Here is a 25700-nt window from a genome sequence, read left to right as displayed (position 1 = left end):
TGATGTTTTTTAAACACAATGTGAAAGGAAGGTACCTGATTTTTGTAGATGCACCAAGATTCTTTTTCAAGTGTAACAATCATTTTCATTTGAATTCGCAGTGCATGCTATTACTGATTTCATTGCAGAACGGAACATTCTTTTATATAAAATACAATGCAGTTTATTTGCACAATTTATTTCTTCCTCGCTGTTAAAAATTACAAAATAATATTCTGAACATTCAACCCTGTTCCAGACAGCGTCGTTGTATCCTGGAGGACTTTTTAATTAAAATAAAATAAAATAAAAATAAAAAAAATGACACACAGTATAAGATCTTAAATACCTGCTAACGGTGATGGGACTGAAGAATCTGTCCTCAAAGACACTGCATCCCAGTACTTGGATCATCAGTGCATACAGAATAAAATTATATATATATATATATATATATATATATATTGGGGCAGAGTAGGAGGGAGGGAAAATTTAGTCCTGGGGTTAAAATTGATACAGGACTACATCCCCCAGAATGCCTAGGGGCTGGAATTAGAGTCTGCCTCTGTGTGGAACCTCAGAGACCTGTGTGAGCAGACCTGCTTAACTACAGGCAGGTGTCTCATTACATTAGAAGCAAGTTTCCCATCCTGACTCCAGTTCCAGCCCGGAGGCATTCTGGGGGATGTAGTACTGTATCCATGTGAAACCCCAGGACTACATTTTTCCTCTCTCCTCCCTTACTGTGCCACTATATATATATATATATCGACTTCTCATGCAAAGCAATACATGCAAAGGCAAGTTTCCTGAGAGAACGATTATAATGGTAACGATACAAAACCAGCAAGAAAACAAGCTCAGCTGCAGGAATGAGCAGTAAAATCATTGTCCGGAGAGACCTGCTGCTCGTTTTACAGCGTTATCTTAATACCTTTCCGGTTTGGGTTTGGGCAAGAGACTTTGGAGGCTGATAATCACCGTCATCAGCTTCAGAATGGTCAAGTCCAGATGATATAGGAAAGTCACTGTAGCAGCACTGAGCAGCAGTGATGTTCAACAGGCACCCATACAATACAATATTATTATTTTTTATTATTTATTTCTTAGCAGACGCCCTTATCCAGGGCGACTTACAGTCGTAAAACAAATACATTTCAAGAATATTTAAAAATACTCAATACACATGTATTTTTATATAGTACCCTCCCTTCACGCCATGGCATCCCAGAGCGCTGTACAAAGTTAAAAACGAAACAGGAGAGCTCACATGTACAATGCACTCCAGCTACAACCCATTGTATAAAAGCACATTCAAAACAGTAGGTTTTGAGTTTAGACTTAAAAGAATCCAGTGTTTCAACCTGCCTAATGGTAACCGGAGTTCCACAACCGAGTTCTGCATTTTCTGATCTCAACGAACGAGACAGAGTTAATAGTTCTTGGAGAGGAGACAGGTCATTACGAGGAGAAAAACAACAAAGGGATCCCAGGAGAAAATAAAAAAGGGACCTCATCTTGTTTCTTAAAATGTGTGATGTTGTGCGGCTCAGACTTGCTCCCTCTCCTCTGCTGTTGGGTGGAAGGTGTTTTTGGAGACCCATTGCTTTCATTCACGTTCAGTCCCAATTGATGACCACAAGAAACATCTTTACACAACACCGGAAAGTCTATAGAAATTATATGACAGCCTTGTCTTAAGACTCCAAACTTACAAACTGCTCCAGGACCGGCCTTTCCTTTAATTAATTAATGAATCATTTAGCAGATGCTTTTTATCTGCAGCGACTTACAGAGACTAGGGGTTGAACTATGCATCAATAACTGCTGCTGCAGAGTCACTCACAATAGGACCGCGTTCGTCTCATCCGAAGGATGGACTTTCCTTTAGGAGGCTGGGGTCTTGGTGAGGAATTCCTGGATCTCCTTGTCCAGTGCTTTGTTGCGTTTCTCCGCTTCATCCCGGGCCCGCTCCACGTTCCGGAGCCGGATTTCTAGAGCGGAGCTCCTCCTCCTCTCCTCCGCCAGTGACTCGCGCAGCTCCGACACCTTGACAGACAGCTCACTGTTCGTCTTCTCCAGGCTGCAAACATACAGGCAGACAGAATATTAATACAGCTGGTCTTGCACAGCGTTTTTTTGGTTTCAAATGTTGTTCTATCTTGTGGTTAGTATTTATACACCAGGGGGAAATTTATACCTGATGTATTTGGGCTTCTTAACAAATGTATATGCCTTTCTATACTAGTCCTCAAGAGGAACCAGAAGACCACGGTCTTAAAAACCTGACTAAGGGCTCCAGAGTGGCGATCCAGTAAAGGCACTCCGCGTGGAGTGCAGGATGCTCTCTATAGCCTGGAGATCGTGGTTTTGAATCCAGGCTGTGTCATTGCCGACCGTGACCGGGGGTTCCTAGGGGGTGGCGCACAATTGGCCGAGCGCCACCCGGGTAGGGAGGGATTAGGTCGGCAGGGAATCCACGGTTCACCGCGCACCAGCGACCCCTGTGGCTGATAGGGCGCCTGCGGGTCTGCAGTGGAGCCATCAGATCTGTGTTGTCCTCCGGCACTATGGGTCTGGTGGCTTCGCTGTGGATCCGCAGTGCGAAAAATGACGCATTGGCAGGAACACGTTTTGGAGGACGTGTGTTTCAGCCTCTGTTTCCTGAGTCGCCGGGGGGGTTGCAGTGGTGAACCGGGATAAAAATAATAATTGGACATTCCATACTGGGGAGAAAACCAGGGTAAAAACCATTGGCAACGACTAAATTATATAAAAAAATAAAATAAAAAAAACCCTGACTATAATATGTATGCGTATATCCTTTACAAACGACATACTTTCCCGCTATACTTTTGTCATACATTTGTGGAATGAAAATGCTGCAGACCAAAACAACTGAAAACACAAGAGTGATTGTATTTGTATTTCTTTTAAACAGATCATTTAATAATTTCGCAAAAGGTCACACAGCGAGTCAGTGGCTACAACAGGGAATTTTCACTCCAAGACCTCCGAGCACCAGAGCACCCTAGAATATTCATGGACAAAAAACAGGCCATTCAAAACAACAAAAACCACCCTCATGAAACTTCAAGGAAACTGAAAACGTGAAATAATAAGAATGCAAGCACGTACCTGCTGATGTGAGCCTCGTAGAGAGACTTCTGCCTCTCTGTTTCTTTCCTCAGCTCCACGTCTCCCCCCGGGAGTGAGTTCCTTGGTGCTTCTTGACCCCCTGCCTTGCTCTCATCGTTATCCATCGCCCTTGGGCTCTTTATTTCTCTAGTCTGGGGAGTGAGGCTCTTGGGTTTGAAGGAATGGATCTCTGTCTGTTTGGCTGCTGCTGTTGCTTCTGTGACTTTACCCTCTGGCCCGTTTGTGGCGCTATGATCGCTCTCGTCCGACATCGTAGAGCTTGGGAACAGCGACACCCGCTGGAGGTCCAAAATCTTGAAAATGTCTTCTGATAGGGTCCTTTTATCGGGTTCCGAGCTAGGAGGGGAGGTTCCCAGGAGGTTCCACATGTCATCGTTTAGGATCCCAGCCCTGCCGCCCCCCGCCTCCCCCTGAGAGCCGAAGGAACACTTGCGGGAGGGCAGGGTCTGGGTGCGCTTGCGGGGGCTGGCTGTCCAGGGGTCTCCTCCGTCGGAGGGCTGGGTCCCGGGACCCTCAGCAGTACTATAGGAGGGGGAGGACAGGTTCTCCACAGACTCCGAGAACGCGAGTTCATCGTTCTGGAAGGAGACGGATATATTGATCAGCTTTACCCCAGGATTTTCATTAAAATGTTTTGTTAAGGTCTGCTTTTTTTTCATAAGGTTGAAGTTCATGAAACATTTTTGAAAAAAGTATATTTAAAAAAAAAAAAAAATACAAATATACAAAAATACCTGAATATTTGCAAATCTCTAAGATCGGGAGGGTTGCCCCTCCACTCACATTACATCACCCCTTTAGTCAATGGTAACAAATATAAAATTAACCTGCAACCCATTTGTTTTGTCCAATCAATCCACAATCCCCCCCATCTCCTCCCAATCACCACCTTTCTTCAATTACCCCACGGTTAACCACAGGAGGGTCTACCACCTCATCCAAATTACCAGGCAACAGACCTTCAATCCAAGCAAAATTGAGGCAAAATGTTTAATCTTATACCACGCTGCATAATCAAAGGAATAGCATTCATTACCAACTCTGTGTTTGCGGGCATTTGTCCTGAACTACTGAATTAAATGGCTGATGTGTGGAGACAGTCCGAATCTGCAGGAGCAGAAAACTGCGGTCGTTTTCAGTAGATATCTACCTGAGGGTTCTGCGGAGCATCTTGTGTGTTTAGTATTTGCATTTAACGGCTAATAAAAAATATAAAACAAGTACACCTAATCATGGGTGAAGTACTTCCTGTTTAATATAGCAAGCAGTTTTGTCAGTAAAACCTTTAGGAAACTGTCAAACAAAAACACTTCACATGAAAAGGAGAACTGTCATTGGGCCACATTTTCAAAAGTCTCAACTCCGGTCTTTAATTAACTCCGAAAAACAGCTGCTCATTTAACAAGACTAGAACCGAGCAGCTAAGTGATGTATTTCAGGTCACTTTAGCACTCTGTGTATGATAACGATGATGTAGTGATGTAGCTGCAGAATATGGTGCATCTGCGGAAGACTGCAAAATCTGCGATTTCCGAGGAATTCCGTTAGACGCAGTTTTGGACTGCCTTCTACTGCGGTGTGTTTTCTGAAGGTGTGCAGTTAGCCTGCTGGCTGCTGGCTACATACCGTGTCTTCCTTGCCGCTGCTCGTGTCCTCTGCCACGTCCCAGCCCACAAAGCTGCGCGGGGCGTTGGACCGCTTGCTGTCGCTCTTCTGCACTGGCGACGCGGGGGCAACGTCTTTGGACTTGGGAAAGAGCTCTTTGTGGCGGCTGATCATCACCGTCATGACCTTCTGAATCTGGGGCGTGCCTGCAAGTGAGAAACCGTTCGAGATAAAATTATTATTGTTATTTTTTTTTTTTTTTGTAAGATATTGCTACCCCGAAATAGTCCGTATCTGGGACGCAAAGAGTGTTTAGAGTCCTTTTTAACAAGATGAGGACCCTTGTGGGAGCTGACCGTGTCTGTCTGTAACTCTGCACATGGTGAACGCAATAAATACCTTGATTTTACAACAATCTTCACCAAACATTCATCATACAATCCGAGCCACCTTTAAATGTTTCGGACTGCATTGGGCTGTTTTAGGATATAAACTCGTTTTTTTTTATACAAATATTTTTGACCTTTCAGGTACTGTGCAATTATTATAGGATTAAGAGGAGGGTCTGTGTGTGCGTGCACCAGTTTATATTCTGTGGTACCCATTCAGCTATGCAGTAGTTTGGAAAATGTACTTGACAGCCAAACGATTCGGAATTTGCCTTCATCCAAAACGTTAGGGCTTCGCAAGCTCTTCTGCAGCCAGCTGTTCAAAACTCATGCCCACCTTTCATGATAGTTACCGGGTCTTCGATTCTTGGCTTCAGCAGATTGACCCCAATCACGGTTGCCAGGTTCTCCACGCTCATTTTGTTGACGCTGGAGTTCCGCTGTATTTCGTACAGAAACCTGACACAAAAACACACATAGAAACAGTTAATCCTGCTGCTGATGCTGTTGTGGGGGCACCAACCAGAACTGATCTGAAACATCCTGCAAGAAAAGTTGGGGTACAATACACAAAATGCTGTTTTGCAATGCTTTTACTATGGTGTGGAGGATGCACTAAGTGTGGGAAACGCTCTCAGAAGGGTATACAGAGTTTGAGGAGAACGTCACCACAGCGTACCTGCAGATGTAGCTGAGAAGGCTGTAGTTGGCCCTGGGAAGAAGGGCAATCTGATTCTCTAGCTGTTTCTGGCCCTGAAAGATTGGAGAAACGTCACTGGAGACCGTGATGTACTGCAAACAGGCAAGTTCCCCGATTCACTTTCAGGTCGTAATTATTATTTTTTTTAAAAGAGACAGGGGAAGGAGAAGGTAGATGGACAGAGAGATAGATGGATGGTTGAACAGGTCGATACCACATGAACACAGAGAAAGGGAGATGGCTGCAGTATGGCGCTTTGTGGAGAGATGAACTGCCTGTTGATCGATACCGGCTAATCCAGCGAAAGTAAAATACAACCCCAGCTAAAGGTATTGGGTATTATCATAATATTAAGAAGTCAGGTGGATGATAGTATATAACACTGAAGAAGACAGATGCCTGCTTGGGTTTTTACATCAGAATTTATGATCAGGTGGCTGCAGTTGTGGATAAGATCAGAAGTTACATTTCATTAAAAAAAAAAAAAAAAAAAACTAACAGAAGCTATTTGAATGAAAACGCTGGTTTTAAAAATATACTTGGTGACAGTATCAGCAAAGTTTTTCATTTAGAAAAAGACAAAAAAGGTCAGGGTTTTAACATAAAAAAACAGAAATGTGCCATGATTAGTTTATTTTATATATATATGCATTAAAAGGAAATGGTTTACCAGATTGGGTTGGAATTACAGGGGATCTAGAGATATTTATGAAAGAGTTACTGAAAGAAAGAAAGAAAAAAGAAAGAAAGAGAGTAGGAGAAAAACTGAAATATAATTCCAGTGAATTCCAACGATAATAATAATAATAATAATAATAATAATAATAATGTCATCTCTTGATGAAACCCCCCCTCATTGATACAGTATGAAAAGCCTCATTCAAACCTCATTCAGGCTCTATGGGTGTGGAGTGAGTGGCCAGAAGAAGAAAGACAGCAAGCAAACAGGATGCTTCCCTACCGCCTCTCCGTCGGTGCTCCAGTTCAGGAAGTCTTCGTACTGTGACCAGGGGACGACAGGCTCTGGCAGCTCTCTGAGATACAGCTTGAACAAGGACGCCACCGTGTGGACATCGGTGTCACTGCAAAGCACGGGAGAGAAAAAAAAAACAACACATTTTTGTATACTTTTTCAGTAAGACATGTTTTTTTTTTTGTAAGTCATGCTATGTTTATATAGATCATGGCCCTGCTGCTGGTGGAAAGTTCAGTGTAAAAGCCCTTAAATCGACTTCACTGCAATTTTTCACATGGTTATTCTATGCATTAGTTTGGCAATGGTTTGCCATGTTTTTAAATATGCTTTGCCATACCTCTCTGTGCTCTACAGTGCTTCCCTATGCTTAACCATACCTCTCTGTGCTTTACAATGCTTCCCTATGCTTTACCATACCTCTCTGTGCTTTACAATGCTTCCCTATGCTTTACCAGACCTCTCTGTGCTTTACAATGCTTCCCTATGCTTTACCAGACCTCTCTATGCTTTCCAATGCTTCCCTATGCTTTACCAGACCTCTCTGTGCTTTACAATGCTTCCCTATGCTTTACCAGACCTCTCTGTGCTTTACAATGCTTCCCTATGCTTTACCAGACCTCTCTGTGCTTTACAATGCCTCCCTATGCTTTACCAGACCTCTCTGTGCTTTACAATGCTTCCCTATGCTTTACCATACCTCTCTGTGCTTTACAGTGCTTCCCTATGCTTTGCCAGACCTCTCTGTGCTTTACAATGCTTCCCTATGCTTTACCAGACCTCTCCGTGCTTTACAATGCTTCCCTATGCTTTACCAGACCTCTCTGTGCTTTACAATGCTTCCCTATGCTTTACCAGACCTCTCTGTGCTTTACAATGCTTCCCTATGCTTTACCAGACCTCTCTGTGCTTTACAATGCTTCCCTATGCTTTACCAGACCTCTCTGTGCTTTACAATGCTTCCCTATGCTTTACCATGCTTTCACTATTCTTTAGGGTTTTACTATGGGGAACTTTTGTAAGGGAAGGGGAAGGACTGAGCAGTACATACAGTTCTGATTGTGAAGACAGTGAGATGGGGAGGCAGGCAGGCTGTGCATCTTCACCAAGAAGTTTTTTCCGTTGCAGCAGGGGATGTGGTTGAGCAGATAGCGTGGGTGTGGCACAGGTCACATCCGCGCAGATTGCATGCAACCAAAAGTTTCCCATAGTAAAAGCTAAGCAAAGTGAACTAAAGCATTGTAAAGCACAGAGAGGTATGCTAAAGCATAGGAAAGCATTGTAAAGCACAGAGAGGTATGCTAAAGCATAGGAAAGCATTGTAAAGCACAGAGAGGTCTGGTAAAGCATAGGCAAGCATTGTAAAGCACAGAGAGGTCTGGTATAGCATAGGCAAGCATTGTAAAGCACAGAGAGGTCTGGTAAAGCATAGTAACACATGGAAGAGCATGGTAAACTATGTTAAACGCAGCAGGTGAATCATGGGAAACTACACATGTAATGTGGTAAACTTCTGTAAGGGCAGATTAATATATCAGTGGTAACCTTGCTTCTTGAGGCTTTCTCAATGAGAAATTCAAAATGTGTGAGCTCTGCATTGATGCAATCAGAACTACCCATGAACCTTCGAGGCTATGTTATGGCTTTTCTTATTACAGTAACTGCAGATTACTATATTTAAGATAATATCCTATCCACACTACGATAATCAGTGAACCAAAAATACATAATTAAATTAAATCTCTCCTCAGTCAAGTAAATGGCTTATTACAGGTGGTATAAACAGAACACTGGATCCTCAGCACTATCCTTGCACTATTGCACTGCTAACGTGTCACTGTAGATATAACTTGCTGTGATCCTAACTGGCTGCATCCTAGTTCATATTGTATTCTAGTAGTATTATTATTATTTGCACTGACTGTAAACTACACTGTGTTTAAATATGAAGCTTGCATTGTAACCCTGTGCTGCCCTGGAACACCTGTGTGAGTTGCCTTGGATAAAGATGTCTGCCAAATAAATAACAATAATAATAATAATAATAATAATAATAATAATAATAATAATAATAATACACCATCATTGTTCTTGGGTAACTCAAAGCTAATCAATCAGTTGAGACTTCATGCCTTGCTGTTTATAGCTTCCGTCAGTCATTGATTATTTTTTTGCGCTACCCATTTAGCACCCCGTCGTATCCTCTCTTAGTTTGGGTTCGGTTCAGTGGGGGGGGGGGGCTCCTCACCTGGGGAACGAGGGCCTCTCGCCTGCATCGAAGGCGTCTCTGAGCTGCTTCACCTGGTTGTCCTGCCCTGGCAGGCGGAATATCCCCTCCTCGCTGAGCCCGTGCTCCAGGATGAACTCCGCACACTTCACCACCAGGATAGGGACGAGGTGCTGGCCAAACTTCTGCTCGTACAATACCGTGTCAGCCAGGCTCTGCCCAAACACTGCTGGGAGGGGGGGGGGGGGGGGGGAGAGGGGGAAGAGAGGGGGAAGAGAGAGAGGGGAGAGGGAGGGAGAGAGAGGGGGGAAGAGAGAGAGAGGGGGGGAAGAAAGAGCAGAGGGAGAGGGGGAAGAGGGAAGGGAGAGAGGGGGAGGGAAGGGAGAGTGGGGGGGAGGGGGGAAGAGAGCAGGGGAGAGAGAGGTAGAGAGAGAGGGGGGAGGGGTAAGAGAGAGCAGGGGAGAGAGGTAGAGAGAGAGCAGGGGAGAGAGGTAGAGAAGAGGTGGAGAGGGAGAGAGAGAATGCTTTCAATATCCTGAATCAAACATCAACAATTTGCAGTTTGTTTTCAACGGGCTGCCTTCACGAACAACACTTTCTTGTTGAAGAAGAGAAAAGAGTTTTTTTAGATTGACCTCACAAACCCTTTGTTTTATATTCTATATAAAGTTACAATACAGTACAATTCACATTTCTATAGTGCCTTACATCTCAAGGATCCCAAAGCATTTCACAAAAAAAAACATTAAATGAGAAACAACTTAATAAAAAATTGTATAAAATTGAAATAAAAAAGCGAAACAAAAAATGTGGTTTTAATTTGAAAATTTGAAAAAAAAAGATAAAAAGCTGGTTTGTAAAAATAGAACAATGAAAAAAAGTCTAAAACAAAAATGTGATAAAATTGGAATTAAAAAATAAAATATAGTTTAATTTTACAATTAGAAAAACCAAGATAAAAAGCTTCCAACATTTTTTTTTTTAAATAAATAAAATAAATAAGTATTCTATTGTATAACAGGTTAAATTTCCAACATTTTTTTTTTTTTTTTATGTACAGGGCAAAAATCGGGGTAAATATCAGAAGTAAAATAAATAAAAAATAATAAAAAAATATATATAAAAAATATATATATATTTTAAACTCCTTTATTTAAGCAAACAAATGACCTGCTTATCAATTAAGAAACAAAACAGGAAAGTAAAATGAAACGGTGCTGCATGCCCAGCGTACCTCCGCTGGCGGGCACGCCCATCATCCTGCGCAGGGTTTTCACCCACTCCTCCATCTCGTTCTGAGAGTTTGCCATCAGTACGTGGGAGTCCTGGCTCGTGCGCTCCCGGTCCCCACAGCTGCCTGCGAGGGAACCAAAGAGACCGCGTCGTTACTCCGAAACAGACACTCAGACTTTTTGTACCGTCATTAGCTTCCTAGGTCTAAAATGTGCAGTTTAGAGAAAAATCAATCCATCTTTATTTTATATAGCGCCTTTCATAGTGGACCATCACAAAGCGCTTTACAAGATAGTGAGGAACAATGCATAATACATTAAATACAGTGAAAAACAATGCATAATACATGAAATACAAGGTTAGGATGTAAAAAGAATTCTAAAACGTTGTGGATGCAAGAGAGAAATAAAAGTAGCCACAACACAGCAGCTAATAACAGATATCAGGCTTAAAGAGCATGGAAAGCAAGGAGAGAACAGGCGGGTCCTGAGAGTTGATTTATCTGACAGTGATGTTGTTTGAAGCGGACACCCTGGGATCCTTCAAGAAGCTGCTTGATGAGATTCAGGGATCAATAAGCTACCAACAACCAAACGAGCAAGATGGGCTGAATGGCCTCCTCTCGTTTGGAAACTTTCTTATGTTCTTAAAGCAGCAGCAGCAGTTGTTGATGATGCAAAGTCCACCCCTAGTCTCTGTGGAGAAAAGCCTCTGCTAAATGACAAATTTATAATAATGCCTATTCGATTTCATGGCCTTTCTTTTTTTGAAGCTGCCTCTGAAAAGTGTCAAATGTGCAAGGCTAGGGCACTAAACCCCCACCCTTCCCTTTTTGCAAAATGTGCGTCTAAGCCGGCAAATTGAAAAAAAAAAAAACAGAACCGCGTCAGAAAGTCAGCAAAACTGAATTCTGAGAAGTCGGCAGGGAGGCTCTGCGATTCCGCTGAAGAGCTGTCAGCAGTAAATGAAGACGCCTGCTTTGTGTGTAAGAACCACGCAGCAAAGCAAGCAGTCACAAAAACACAGAAGAGGTGGCGCGGGGTGACTCACCTGGGATGATTTCAAACAGGAACTTGCCAGGTTCCTCTGGGTTTGAAGCGAGCTCGTTCACCTGACTGCCTTGCAGAGGGATGGAACCCTAAACACACACACACACACACACACACACACACACACACACACACACACACAGTTATAATTTCATGCAATTGAGTCTGTACTGTTTATGAGCTGATTTATATACGAACACTGGCTTTCAAGACCCTAAAAGTTTCCAGAAGTACGTGCAGAACGACCACATCACAACAGAGACTTTTTTATTATTATTATTATTATTATTATTATTATTATTATTATTATTATTATTATTATTATTAATCCGGCTCTTTGTATTGGACATGGCAATGGAATCATTTGCAGAGTTATGAAAGTACAATGCAAAATCTTCTGCTGGTTTACGCTATAGAAATCTCCATATAGATGTGCAGTCATCCTTATTTTTTTTGCACATTACAGTGTGAAATACTGAAGAGTGGGTTAGTGGAGGGCCCTCGCACAGTAAAACATGCTGGTGACTTTGTGAATTTCTTATTTCTATGATATATTCATAATGGCTTTTTTTTTTTTTTTTTTTTTTTTGCACAGACCCAAGTCACTAATTCATGTGGATCTGACCACAACCTCAGCTAGAAAAACTTAACTGCCATCAAAAATCTACACAACATTTGTCACTTTGACTTGCCTGGTGGGTCTAGAGGTTAAAAAAGGGCTTGATACCAGGAGGTTCCCAGTTCAATCCCAGTTCAGTCAAATTCAAATTGGCTTTATTGGCATAATAAAGAGAGTTGTGTTGCCAAAGCACATACATGGCAAAAACAACTAAAATATATAAAGACAGAGAAAGCACATTCCCCTATAACATTAACGTTACCTTTTAATACTAGACAGTATCCCCTCCCCTCCCTCTATATTGAATAACTCCCTCCCTCTATATTAAACAGTACCCCTCCCCCCTCCCTCCCTCTATATTAAACTCACTGTATATTAAACTCAGTCACAGACTCAGTGTGTGTGTGTGACCCTGAGCAAGTCACTGAACCTCCTTGTGCTCCATCCTTTGGATGAGACGTAAAACAAACGAGCTCCTATTGGAAGTGACTCTGCAGCAGCAGCAGCAGCTGTTGAAGCTAGTTCACCGCCCCCCCCCCCCCCCCCCCCCCCTAGTCTCTGTAAGTCGCTTTGGATAAAAGCATCTGCTAAATTACTAATAAAATAATAATAAACACCCGAATATCCAGCCTTCCCCTCTAAACGAAGAGAGCTGGAGAGCCATGGGAAAGCCCTCCTTCGGGGTTCAAAGCCTCACCTGGTACGCGCTGTCCTTCTCATCCTTGTAGTAATACAGGTAGTGTCCCTTCAGCACGAAGAAGCGCATCTGCCAGTTCTTGACGATGGACCTTTGCTTCTTCAGCCAGCCCGTCTTGAGGGGTCTCTCCAGGGTGCTGGGGGACACAGGGCGACCCAAGCCAGAGAAGGGCTCCCCAGGCATCAGGCTCTTGGAACGAGCTGGCGAGGGGAAGGGAAGGTTGAGCCAGGATGAAGCCAGAGTTCAGAGAGAACACCATTCAAACCAAAAGTGAACGAAACACGAGCAGCTATTAAAAACACTACCGCTTCCAAACCTGTTGTTGCAGACCATTAAAAAATAAATACTGTGTGTATATATATAGATAATCAGAATGAAAATAACCACAAAAGGGCTGCTGTGGAGTGTGGTTGTAGTTATTTATTCCTTTTTGTTTTCTCATTTGACAGACACAAATCGCAAATTTACCACAGCGAGGTCCTGCGCAAGAAAAGCAAAACTGTGTGCAGCTGGGAGGAAGCAGCCCTCCAGAGTCTGACCTGATCCGCTTCCTGTTGAGTGAATTTGTTCAGATTGTTCCGTAGAAGGGAAAAGCTGTCATTGCTTCTCTGAGAAAAGCAGCTGCTGGAAGGGAGCAAAAAAAAACGACAAGCAGAAACAGACAAGACAGGCAGGCCGGACAAAGCTTGAGACGTAAAACAAACGAGCTCCTATTGGAAGTGACTCAGCAGCAGCAGCAGTTGTTGATGAAGCAAAGTTCACCCCCCTAGCCTCTGTATGTCGCTTTGGATAAAAGTATCTACTAAATAACACACTCATAATAATTAAAGAAGGGAGTGTCTATCCAGACAGTTATGCAAGCCCCTGTTTTGTTTTTATTACCAGCAGATTAAATGACAGTTAGCATACCAGGTTGCTCGGCAACGCTAGGTTTCAGCGGTGAAAACAAGGGAGTTACCATGTGTGTTTCTTTACTATATTGTAATGTGATCTTGAGAAATACTTGTTTGCAAACTCCCAGCTTGGGACAGCGTGGGGCTAAAACCAATTAAGGGGGCTAAAACCAATTCCAAAATGTTTTTCCAATATTATAACAGCAAGAGAACATTCAAAGAGGAGGTTAAATGTCTAAGAGACACAAATGGCAAAATCATAGATGAAGGAAAAAAAAAATAGCAAATATATTAAATGATTACTTTTCACAGGTTTTCGACCTGTTCCTATCCAATTTTAAATAACTTTAGCGTAACAGAAGCAGAAGTGTTAAAGGGACTAGGAGCTCTTAAAATAAACAAATCCCCTGGGCCAGATGAGATCCTCCCAATAGTACTCAAAGAAATGAAAGAAGTTATTTACAAACCGCTAACCAAGATCATGCAACAGTCTCTTGACACAGGGGTTGTACCGACAGACTGGAAAATAGCAAACGTAATACCGATCCACAAAAAGTGAGACAAAACCGGACCAGGTAACTACAGACCAATAAGCCTGACTTCTATTATATGTAAACTTATGGAAACTATAATAAAATCCAAAATGGAAACTTACCTATATGGTAACAATATCCTGGGAGACAGTCAGCATGGTTTTAGGAAAGGGAGATCGTGTCTGACTAACCTACTTGATTTTTTTGAGGATGCAACATTGAAAATGGATAATTGCAAAGCATACGACATGGTTTATTTAGATTTCCAGAAAGCTTTTGACAAAGTCCCGCATAAAAGATTAATTCTCAAACTGAAGGCAGTAGGGATTCAAGGAAATGCATGCACATGGATTAGGGAGTGGTTAACATGTAGAAAACAGAAAGTACTGATTAGAGGAGAAACCTCAAAATGGAGTGAGGTAACCAGTGGTGTACCACAGGGATCAATATTAGGTCCTCTGCTATTCCTTATCTACATTAATGATTTAGATTCTGGTATAGTAAGCAAACTTGTTAAATTTGCAGATGACACAAAAATAGGAGGACTGGCAAACACTGTTGCAGCAGCAAAGGTCATTCAAAATGATCTAGACAGCATTCAGAACTGGGCAGACACATGGCAAATGACATTTAATAGAGAAAAGTGTAAAGTATTGCATGCAGGCAATAAAAATGTGCATTATAAATATCATATGGGAGATACTGAAATTGAAGAAGGGAACTATGAAAAAGACCTAGGAGTTTATGTTGACTCAGTAATGTCTTCATCTAGACAATGTGGAGAAGCTATAAAAAAGGCCAACAAGATGCTCGGATATATTGTGAGAAGTGTTGAATTTAAATCAAGGGAAGTAATGTTAAAACTCTACAATGCATTAGTAAGACCTCACCTAGAATATTGTGTTCAGTTCTGGTCACCTCGTTACAAAAAGAATATTGCTGCTCTAGAAAGAGTGCAAAGAAGAGCAACCAGAATTATCCCGGGTTTAAAAGGCATGTCGTATGCAGACAGGCTAAAAGAATTGAATCTATTCAGTCTTGAACAAAGAAGACTACGCGGCGATCTGATTCAAGCATTCAGAATCCTAAAAGGTATAGACAGTGTCGACCCAGGGGACTTTTTTGACCTGAAAAAAGAAACAAGGACCAGGGGTCACAAATGGAGATTAGATAAAGGGGCATTCAGAACAGAAAATAGGAGGTACTTTTTTACACAGAGAATTGTGAGGGTCTGGAACCAACTCCCCAGTAATGTTGTTGAAGCCGACACCCTGGGATCCTTCAAGAAGCTGCTTGATGAGATTCTGGGATCAATAAGCTACAAACAACCAAACGAGCAAGATGGGCTGAATGGCCTCCTCTCGTTTGTAAACTTTCTTATGTTCTTATTACACAACACAGCACTGGTCCTCTCAGCCACCTGCTGGATGTTAAACGCATTTATTATTATTTGTATAAAGACGGAGCCACCGCTTATTCTACTTTGGTGAAGTACATCTGAAGTAAGAACTACAAACGACATCTCAAGAGACACCACACAGCCTGCATAATATTGGTACTGGCGTTCTTAAAAGCAGAAGGCATGGAAACTGAACTGCTCCCTCCCTCACCCCCTAAGAGAAAGGGGGCTCCCTCCAGTCCAGGGCAGGCTTGAGGCATGGAGACTGAACTGCTCCCTCCCTCCCTAAGAGAAAGGGTGCTCCCTCCAGTCCAGGACAGGCTTGAGGCATAGAGACTGAACTGCTCCCTCCCTCCCTCACCCCCTAAGAGAAAGGGTGCTCCCTCCAGTCCAGGACAGGCTTGAGGCATGGAGACTAAACTACTCCCTCCCCCACCCCCTAAGAGAAAGAGTGCTCCCTCCAGTCCAGGGCAGGCTTGGGGTTTGACCATGAAGAGGCAATGTGGGGAAGCACATCTTGTCACAGCTTTACAATCCTTAACATAAAAAAATAAATACAAATCTTCCAAGTCATATTTGGTTTCCAACTCAAGTTATCTGGGCCAGTTTGATTTCAAAAGGGACGTCCTGCTTGCATAGGGACAGGATCTAACTCAGTAAGGAAGACGCAGAGAACAGAGAGAGTGGTTATCGCACCATCTTGCAAGAGCAGAACTCTCCCCTTCTGCACAAAACAGGAAGCTACACCAGCCTGCAAGAAAAGGGATTTGAACCGAAAAAATAAAAACACAGCTCTTTTGAACAACCCCTTTCAATGTGACTTCAATAATCACAGTCACACATCAAAACTGATCTACTGACCAGTGACTAACACAGAATATGACATGCACAGCAATACCCTAGTTTTATATTAAACACCAAACTGCCCCATTGCAGAAAATAAAATCGTCAATGTGTTTTTGTGTTGTGCAAGTGCTTCAGCTAGTTCTTTTTCTGTGCTGAAATAAATGAACGTTGCTTTTGAAATGAGAACAGATCCATCACTATACCCCAAACCCAGGGGTGTGAAACTCCAGCTCTGGAGGAATGTGGGGTCTTCTGGTTTGCGTTCCAGCTTCAGCTCTCAATTAACTTCATTGATCTAATTAATTTTTTTTTTCAATTGGACAGGTTTAATGTTTTTTCAAGGATTAAAAAAAAACAACACACTGAGTCCTGGAGAGAAGTGTTAAATATAATATATAATAATATCTTTATATAGCACCTTTCATAGTGGACCACCATCACAAAGCGCTTTACAGAGGCTGTAGGCTGTGAACTGTGCGTTATATGCAGAGTCACTTACAATAGGACATTGATTTAACATCTCATCCGCAGGACGGAGCACAAGGAGGTGAAGCGACTCGCTCAGGGTCACACACAGCGAGTGAGTCAGAGGCAGAGGTGGGATTTGAACCCGTGACCTTCTGGTTACAAGCCCTGGACTGGACCATACTGCCTCAAATGTGTCCCAATTAATCAAATAATTAGTAATTGAGAGCCGGTCAAAGTCGGCCCTTCCACTCCTGGTCTTTGTTCCAACCTTGTTCTAAATTGTTTAACTGAACCAATTAATGAAACCTCCATCCAGACCCTGAAGTATCAATCATTTTACCTGTTAAACCAGGACCGTGATTGAACACCCCTGAGCTAGACTGTCTGCAACTATAGGTCACTGCATATATGACGTTTCCGATCTGTGCTATACTTTATAATGCATGCAAGTCTTGGCAGACAGACTTCTCATACCTTATATAGAATTAATATAAACAGCGTCATAAACGCATCATAGAATATGTTTAAAAAAAAAAAAAAAAATACTGTTAATTTGTTCCCCCCATTTGGTGTATAAACAAAGTTTTAAAAACAAATAAATAAATACATTTTGAAGTATCTAAAAAGACATCACAGCAATACAGAACAAGAGATGAAGAAACCATAATCTTTATTATTATTATTACTTCATATCCCCTCACTAACTAGGCTGCATGTTCTGCAAGAAACCAGGCTCTTTCGACACTAGCACAGGTTACCTAACAGAGATAACAAACACAAGACAGGCACAGTCTCGGTAAGATAACTCCACTTAACACTGACAATAGCATGCATTTGCAGAGCGTTTAAACTGGAAGAGACAGACAGGGCACACAAAGGGGAAGCCATGCTATCAGAGCATCTCTGTGCTGCACATTGGTTTTTTTTTTTCTCTCTCCCTGAAGCAGAAGCAGCTGCACGGCCTGGGAATTAATAAAAGTCGTTACCTATCCTACTGGCTTCGGTTCTGAGATTGAAATCCCAATTCCGAGGCAGCTTCAGTGACATTTCTCCAGCCTCCCTGCCTCCACTCTCTTCTCTTTCTCTCTCTTCAAATGTTCTGTTCTTTCACAGAGAGAGGCAGCGACTTTTTTTTTTTTGCAATATCACTTCCTTCTTCCTGTGTGACCCTCTGTATCTTCGTGAAATCTGTCTTGCACCAATTATTATTTTAATTTAAACTTAGAAAAATAAAATTCCTCCAGCTTCGGAGAGAATAAAACTTATTTTGCTAATTTCGGAGCGTTCCCTTAGCAGGGGTGTGGGGTACGAGGGATAGGGGACAGGCTATTGTCATGCCACTCTGACAGCGACTCTATATGCAGGAAGCCTCTTTCTCTGCATCTCTCGGTATGTTTTAGGAGGAAGTGGGTAAGCTATTTCTCTTAAACGCAGAGGGCTCATCAGCGGTTATTATGGGTAGAGAATAAACTCCACTTTTGTTCCAGGCAACAGAGGAAGGTACATATTTTCAAAGCATTTACTTCTCTTTAATTAACTCCTTATTTAGAGATAAAACACCTGCTCATTTTACAAAATAAGACCCTCACAACTGAAGTCATATATTTAAAGTTAATTAAATGAACTGGATCCTCAGCTGATGCACTATTGCACTGCTAACATGTCACTGTAGATATAACTTGCTGTGATCCTAACTGGCTGCATCCTAGTTCATATTGTATTCTAGCAGTATTATTATTATTTGCACTGACTGTAAGCTGCACTGTGTTTAAATATGAAGCTTGCATTTAACCCTGTACTGCCCTGGAACACCTGTGAGTCGCCTGGGATAAAGACATCTGACAAATCAATAAATAATAATAAGAGCATAAGTCTTTGTTTTATTAGTGTGGAGTAGTGGTTAGGGCTCTGGACTCTTGACCGGAGGGTCGTGGGTTCAATCCCAGGTGGGGGACACTGCTGCTGTACCCTTGAGCAAGGTACTTTATCTAGATTGCTCCAGTAAAAACCTAACTGTATAAATGGGTAATTGTATGTAAAAATAATGTGTAAAAAAATAATGTAATTGTATGTAAAAAATTAATTTGGTCATTTAGCAGACGCTTTTATCCAAAGAGACTTAGAAACTAGGGGGCAAACTCTGCTTCATCAACAACTGCTGCTGCTGCTGCAGAGTCACTTCCAATAGGAGCTTGTTTGTTTGACGTCTCATCCGAAGGACGGAGCACAAGGAGGATCAGGGTCACACATAGGGAGACAGTGGCTGAGCCGGGAGTTGAACCTCCTGGTATCAAGACCACTGGAGCATCAACCCTCCTACACCTGATAATCCGAATCCTCCTCGCTAGTCCTTGGATACCTTGTTAGTAATTACAATAAGCATGAGAAAAATCCAGAAACAATGAAAACGTTGTCTGAACCGGCTTCACAGAGCGAGGACCAAACACCTGAATGAATAACGAAGAAACAAAGGCAGTCACGATTCAAGACATTTTTAATAATTCATAAACACAAGAGAGAGTATATAATAAATAAGGTAAACATGTTTGGATGCGTGTGAATGTGAAGACAGGTTTTAATGATACAGCTTTGACACAAAATAACGAAAAGGTTCAGAAATTAACAAACTCTACACTGCGGGGACTAGGCACAGAGACAAGACACCCCAGTTCAATTCACTTCATTATCACACAGTCCAACCACATAGGGAATATGACAGATAGATAGATAGATAGATAGATAGAGATAGATAGATAGATAGATAGATAGATAGATAGATAGATAGATATGTCAATTTATATATATATATATATATATATATATATATATATATATATATATGTCATATTTATATATATATAAGAACTGTTCTTGCAGTCTTGCAATAAGTGTTTATTATTTATTTCTTAGCAGACACCCTTACCCAGGGCGACCTCGTGTGCTTGCGAGAAGCGGCTCCTGCATAACGCAATAAAAACGACGACCGTATCAAAAGGACTTGAATTTTTTTTTAATTTTACCACCTACTTTATTTCTACTCGCATTACTTTAACATAAGGTTTTGTTTTTAAGCTTTGAAATACAAAAAACATTCCCTGAAAACACTCCTTAAAAAGTTTCGTGAATAGGGCCCAAGTGAATGGCCTTTTCTAACCGGCATGACTCCACAGATCTTTATTTACTAACCAGGTGAATCTACAGAGAACGTGATCATCTTCTCCGTACGTCAACTAGCAAGTCACTCTCCCCTCTTTACTGCAGCCAGAAAGACGTTCTCAACACTTCATCCCAACCGCCCTCCAGCGCTGACCGCAGGAGAGCTTCACCAGTTTGTCCGATTATCTCACCGCTCATCGAGAGGGACCGCTTTCACTGACAGGGAGGCGGGGGGGAGCTAGCTCGGACTACTGCCAAGTGCAAAGAAGAGCAACCAGAATTATCCTGGGTTTAAAAGGCATGTCGTATGCAGACAGGCTAAAAGAACTGAATCTGTTCAGTCTTGAACAAAGAAGACTACGCGGCGATCTGATTCAAGCATTCAAAATCCTAAAAGGTATAGACAATGTCGACCTGTAAAAAGAAACAAGGACCAGGGGTCACAAATGGAGATTAGATAAAGGGGCATTCAGAACAGAAAATAAGAGGCACTTTTTTACACAGAGAATTGTGAGGGTCTGGAACCAACTCCCCAGTAATGTTGTTGAAGCTGACACCCTGGGATCCTTCAAAAAGCTGCTTGATGAGATCCTGGGATCAATAAGCTACTAACAACCAAACGAGCAAGATGGGCCGAATGGCCTCCTCTCGTTTGTAAACTTTCTTGTGTTCTTATGCTCTTATGTTCTTATGTTATCTGAAACTCAAGTCGCAATTCCGGCTGAAGAACAAAACGCTAGTGGCAATTACTTAACTAGACCCTTAATTGAACTGATCGTTTGCTCAATTAGATCTTTTTAATTGTTTTCAGCTCCTAAACAGTTGCAGATTTCAAGTTACTTATAAAATGTTACGGCTAACTTGAAATCTGGAACGGTTTAGGAGCTGAAAACAATTAAAAAGGTCTAATTAAAGCAAATGATCAGTTCAATGAAGGGTCTAGTTATGTAATTGAGAGCTTGGACTGAGTTTGAGAAGCCCTGGTTTATATAAAATCGATTAATCCAGGAGGCTGTGAAACTTAGTTCCTGGAGGGCCGCAGTGTCTCCTGGCGTTTGTTCCACCCCGAGCTCTCAATTACTTAATTGCTCTAATTATTTGATTAATTGGGACAAATTCTAACACTTCTCTCCAGGACTCAACATGTTTCTCAGGCAGTGAACCTTGAATGAAGTGCATTTTTTGAAATCCTGAACTGTAAAAGATCTCCAGTTGAACAAACAATTCGATCAATGAAGTTAATTGAGAGTTTAAGTTGGAATGAAAAGCAGAAGGCCCCCCCCTCGAGGAGTGGAGTTTGACACCCCTGGTATAAAGCCATATGAGACTGACGTCTGAAATAGGCTGCACATGTTCTACTGTACAGAAAGGGTTTCACCCCTTCCTCCAATACCAGGTGTGTTTCACGCCACAGATTTTTTTTTCACTCTAATACAGATCATTATTTTCTAGCTAATTGAAAATGTAGGACTGTTCCTGTAAATTTTGAAATGATTTTTGGTACATGAAAAGCCCACTTTTTGATCGCCACTAACTGCCATGTAGCATTACTGACAACATTCCAATGAGACACTGAATTGACCTGCAACGAAAACGTACAATTGTACTTAACTGTATATACATGCAAGCCACCTACTGGACGTTTAACAAACTGCAGCTTTACTCTGTGCCCTCCCCCAGTAGAATTCAGTCCTATACACTTTGATACAGAAATGAAGTTTAGTAACAATAAGAAAGAAAAAAAACAGTTCAAAACAGTAACAATATTGACACTTAATATTCACATCCAGATATTGGAAAATACATTTTAGATATATATATTCTTTTTTCTTAATATAGCTTTAAATACAGTATGGCTATCTTGTGAAAAGGATTTCCTCGATACAAATCTAATGGTAGCGTTTGGAGGGGGTGGAGACAGAGACGGCATGAAAGGTTGATTTATTTCAACATGTCCGCGCCTCGGATCCAAAACACACTTTATTAAAACCACAAGACAATGTTTTTTTTGTTTTTTTTCCCCCTAAAAGTAAAACATCCCCTTTTCAGACAGCAAGACAACTTCGGTCAAAATGAGAGCGCAAGATACTTAAACTTAAACATTTACAAAAACTACAAGATTGTCTCCAAGAATGGAATAAGTTCATAAATAAAAATTATGAGACCGACTGACTTATTTAATGTAAAAATAAATAAAACAAAATAAGTAAAAACACTCGCTATCTTCTTGTTTTCCCATTGGTATCAATACTCTCTGCGCTTCTTAGTTGCTGTCCTAATTCAAATCCTACAATATAATCTTTCCTCTGCAGTATTTTCTCATTATTGTGTACCCCCTGGAAACAAAAACGAAATCTGTCCTTGTAAACCCATTGAAGGGAACATCACACAGGTATAAAAACTGATAAAAGCGACTTGGACCCACTTGGAAAGCATTTACAGAGTTAAATAAAAAACATGTTTAAAATAATAATAATAATAAACTGATTTACAGTCACAGATGTTTCACAAAGGGATGTGTGCTCTATCTGGCTCCCTCCCTTTCAGCCCATTTTAAAATGTTTTTAAAAATTGTATTTAAAAACTGCTTTAGATTTGCAGGTGACATTCGGGTAACCCATTAGAAACTAGCCTCTGCCTCACTTAATGTGGTAACTTTTATCCATTACTATAAAACACACACAGTAGTGGTATAAGCAGCAATACTAAGGAGGCTGTGTGGTCCAGTGGTTAAAGAAAAGGGCTTGTAACCAGGAGGTCCCCGGTTCAAATCCCACCTCAGCCACTGACTCATTGTGTGACCCTGAGCAAGTCACTTCACCTCCTTGTGCTCCGTCTTTCGGGTGAGACGTAGTTGTAAGTGACTCTGCAGCTGATGCATAGTTCACACACCCTAGTCTCTGTAAGTCGCCTTGGATAAAGGCGTCTGCTAAATAAACAAACAACTACTAAGAGAAACGAGCTCAATTCAATAACGTTTCATACGCAAGCTGGATTCTCAAAAGACATTTACTCCAACTTGCACAATATTTAGCTGAAACGATTCTAAAACGTAAAAAGAAAGAAACGACTTAAGACAGCTTACAAGTTCAGAAGTTAAAAGTCTCTGGTTCGGTAAATTTATTGGGTGCGTTTTTCCTTTCTAAAAAAAAAAAAATTTAAAAATTGCTTTATCACGATTGAGTAAAACCGCTTTGAGAATTTCGCCCTTAAAATGTCTCAAATACTTTTGCTCTGAATCGTACGGCGAAATGTTTTAAGTTTCTTGTAAATGCTGTAACTTTAACAAAACAAAAATCGCCGTGCATGCAGGAGCCTGTCAAATGAACGCTAGCCTGTTTCTACTTTACATTTGAACTGTTCACACATTTTCTTCTCTCTGGCTGCAAAAAACACAAACACAGTGCTCTTTAAGCACTTGGCAAACGCTCAGTAACCCTTTGTAAACGTGGCGCCTCGAGAAAGACAGTGTGTTTCAAAATCACAGAGCACGCAGCAAAGGCAAAAACGGAAAGATGGCACAAAAAAAAGAGACAAAATCCTGACTTTTTTTTTGGCTTTGGGACATTTTCCCCTTTACTAGCGACCTCAAAAGCAGCCGACATCTCTTGGAGAGAAAGTATTCGAACAAGACTCTTATCTGCATGGTAGTTTGACACACTGTGGTTCAACTGCGAGATTAAAACTCAAAGCGCTGTGATGCTCAACTCCCAGAGAAACCTGGATTCAAATGCCGTGTCTGTGCATGAAATTCCTTAAAAACCAAATCCGGGTTATTAACAATAGGTAAAGATCTTATATTTGTAACAAATCTCTTAAATAGCATGATAATATTAAATAATAATAAAAAAATATGCATTGAAGTACATAAACCAACAACGCTCCCTCGATTAAAATATAATTAGGGCTTCTGATTTTCGGTTTTAACCGATAAAACACCAGATACAAAATAAACGAAATCTGTGGATAGCCAATAAACACCAGAAAACACCTGAACAACTGTGGAAACGGTTAATCAATTCACACTGACTTTACCCTTTAACCATTAAAAAATAAAACCTACTACAAGAATAATACATACATTTCCCAGTGCTGCTGGGCAATGTCCCGCCTTCCTGACTTGTATCTATCACTGATTCGTTCTGAGATTTAAAATGAGATTTCAATCAGGATGGAGGCTTGTTAGCGGGATTTCAAGCTGTATTACAGTTAAGATACAGAGGATCTGAAACAGAACTGTGTCGAAATGTACAAAAATGCCTCCACACAAAAACCCCAGAAGAATGTGCCCGTGACCAGAGGGATTTCACTGTGGAAGACAGCGAAAGAAGGGACAGCTTAAGTGTGCAAGTACTGTCGAGTTACTACTATACATATTTTGAGAGAAAAAACCGCTCAGGCATTTTGGAAAGTAACCAAAAACACTAATTTCATACAGTATATCAAAAACAAAACCCCCGAAAAAAAACGATTTACATAAAACCTCGAAAACAGCTAAAAATAAGCACCGAAAAATACACTTGATAAAACCCAAGAGACAGAAGCCCTAAATATAATTTAGGGTGAGAGGCGGGGGTCGTTTTTATATGCATGTAACAGATCGGAATTCAGGGATTAAATACTTTAAAAAAAACGATAAAGTTAAACAACTCTAGGGGGTATTAAATGGCACACGTACACAGAATGCCGTAGCTAAATTCGCTCAGGATCAGTACAAGTCCAGTCCCATTGCACAGCCGTTTACAGAAAGTTTCCTGCTAGAATGGATCATAAGCTAGCGAGCTGGGCTGCAGTGCGTTCGCTTGTAGGGCATCACCAGCGAAAACTTGTAATCGATGGTTCATTATTATCTGCTTAATTAAAAACATTGAAAAAAAAATCGCTACTTGCTACTTGTTCAGGAGCTTTCTTAAGGGCTTGATCAGATTGCCGTGCATCTGTCTGCCTGGTTCCATCAGTGCTGTAAAATGCTCTAAAAAATAATTTCTAATTAGGTAACAACTATCGAGAAACTAAAATTCAAGTTTCGGCGATTGCCTCCCTCTTCAGGGCACGCTATCCGAAAACGCTGGTCTGCTTGACTTCCTGTAGTTTAAATAAAATAAATCTAAAAACAGCCGTGGCTTGTCCTGACTGGCTACAGCAAGCAAAACAAAATGCTAAGCATTCACTAAACAAAAAGGCAAAAACGCTTAAGTACAGTGTAATTACAGTGTTATCCCAGGTCAGGGATGGGAATCAGACTCCTATTGCACAGCATTGTCACCCAGTCCAGGTTTTACTACCAGCTTGATCAGCCCCAGTGTGTCTAGGTAACAAGCTCAGGTGTGTCTGATTATTAAAATCATATTAAAACCAGGAATGGATCAAAGTGCTATGCAAAGGGAGTCTTACACAATGGCAATAAGACTCCCAATGCATAGCTGCAGAGTCCATTCCAGGTTTCCCTGTAGATTTGGTGGCATTTCAGCTAAAATCCTAACCAGAGATCAGGAGTAAAACCTGGAATGGCTCAAGACAGCTATACAAACAGGAGCGGACTCTCAAACCCCAGTGTTATACAGTGCCACTTAAAAACCACCCCCAAAAAAAATACAGCGCTTGTTATCTACATAAATCTTCTGTATAAGAACCTCACCCATCGTGAAATCATCAAACCTTGTGAACTCGATACAGACGACACTGTACTGCAGAATTAAAAACAGCCACCAAAACAACAACAAAATAATAATAAACACATCAAAGCCCCCCCCGATCGGTCCTGAAAGGGTTACC

General features: G+C 41.3%; 1 protein-coding gene across 3 annotated transcripts; it reads right to left on the bottom strand.

Moving 5' to 3' along the window:
* Positions 1-1056: 1056 nt before the first annotated feature.
* Positions 1057-25695, bottom strand: LOC131696804 (rho GTPase-activating protein 25-like). 3 transcript variants are annotated; one of them, XM_059013747.1, is made up of 11 exons: positions 17756-25695; positions 12631-12830; positions 11316-11403; positions 10267-10389; positions 9054-9261; positions 6794-6914; positions 5812-5885; positions 5470-5591; positions 4765-4949; positions 3118-3716; positions 1057-2062 (listed from the first exon to the last, which is right to left on the bottom strand). In XM_059013747.1, the coding sequence occupies exons 1-11, from the start codon at positions 17814-17816 to the stop codon at positions 1867-1869; spliced, it is 1977 nt and encodes a 658-aa protein (XP_058869730.1). In that variant the 5' UTR covers positions 17817-25695; the 3' UTR covers positions 1057-1866. The 3 variants fall into 3 exon arrangements, with proteins under 3 accessions (XP_058869730.1, XP_058869731.1, XP_058869732.1); XM_059013748.1 differs by having other exon boundaries at positions 9054-9258; XM_059013749.1 differs by lacking the exon at positions 17756-25695 and adding an exon at positions 13099-14401.
* Positions 25696-25700: the final 5 nt, after the last annotated feature.

This window comes from Acipenser ruthenus, chromosome 46 (genome assembly GCF_902713425.1).
Source record: "Acipenser ruthenus chromosome 46, fAciRut3.2 maternal haplotype, whole genome shotgun sequence".
Taxonomy (NCBI): Eukaryota; Metazoa; Chordata; class Actinopteri; order Acipenseriformes; family Acipenseridae; genus Acipenser; species Acipenser ruthenus.
Note: the sequence above shows the minus strand (reverse complement) of the source record. Positions and strands in the feature narration are given on the sequence as shown.

Bases quoted from the DNA above. Each gene is read 5' to 3' on its own strand.
- LOC131696804 (XM_059013747.1), bottom strand. From the start codon at position 17,816: ATGTCACTGAAGCTGCCTCGGAATTGGGATTTCAATCTCAGAACCGAA. The intron at 12,831-17,755 runs GTAACGACTTTT...TCCCCTCGCCAG, and splicing joins AACCGAAGCCAGTAGGATAG to CTCGTTCCAAGAGCCTGATG. The intron at 10,390-11,315 runs GTGAGTCACCCC...GTTCCCTCGCAG, and splicing joins CCTGTTTGAAATCATCCCAG to GCAGCTGTGGGGACCGGGAG.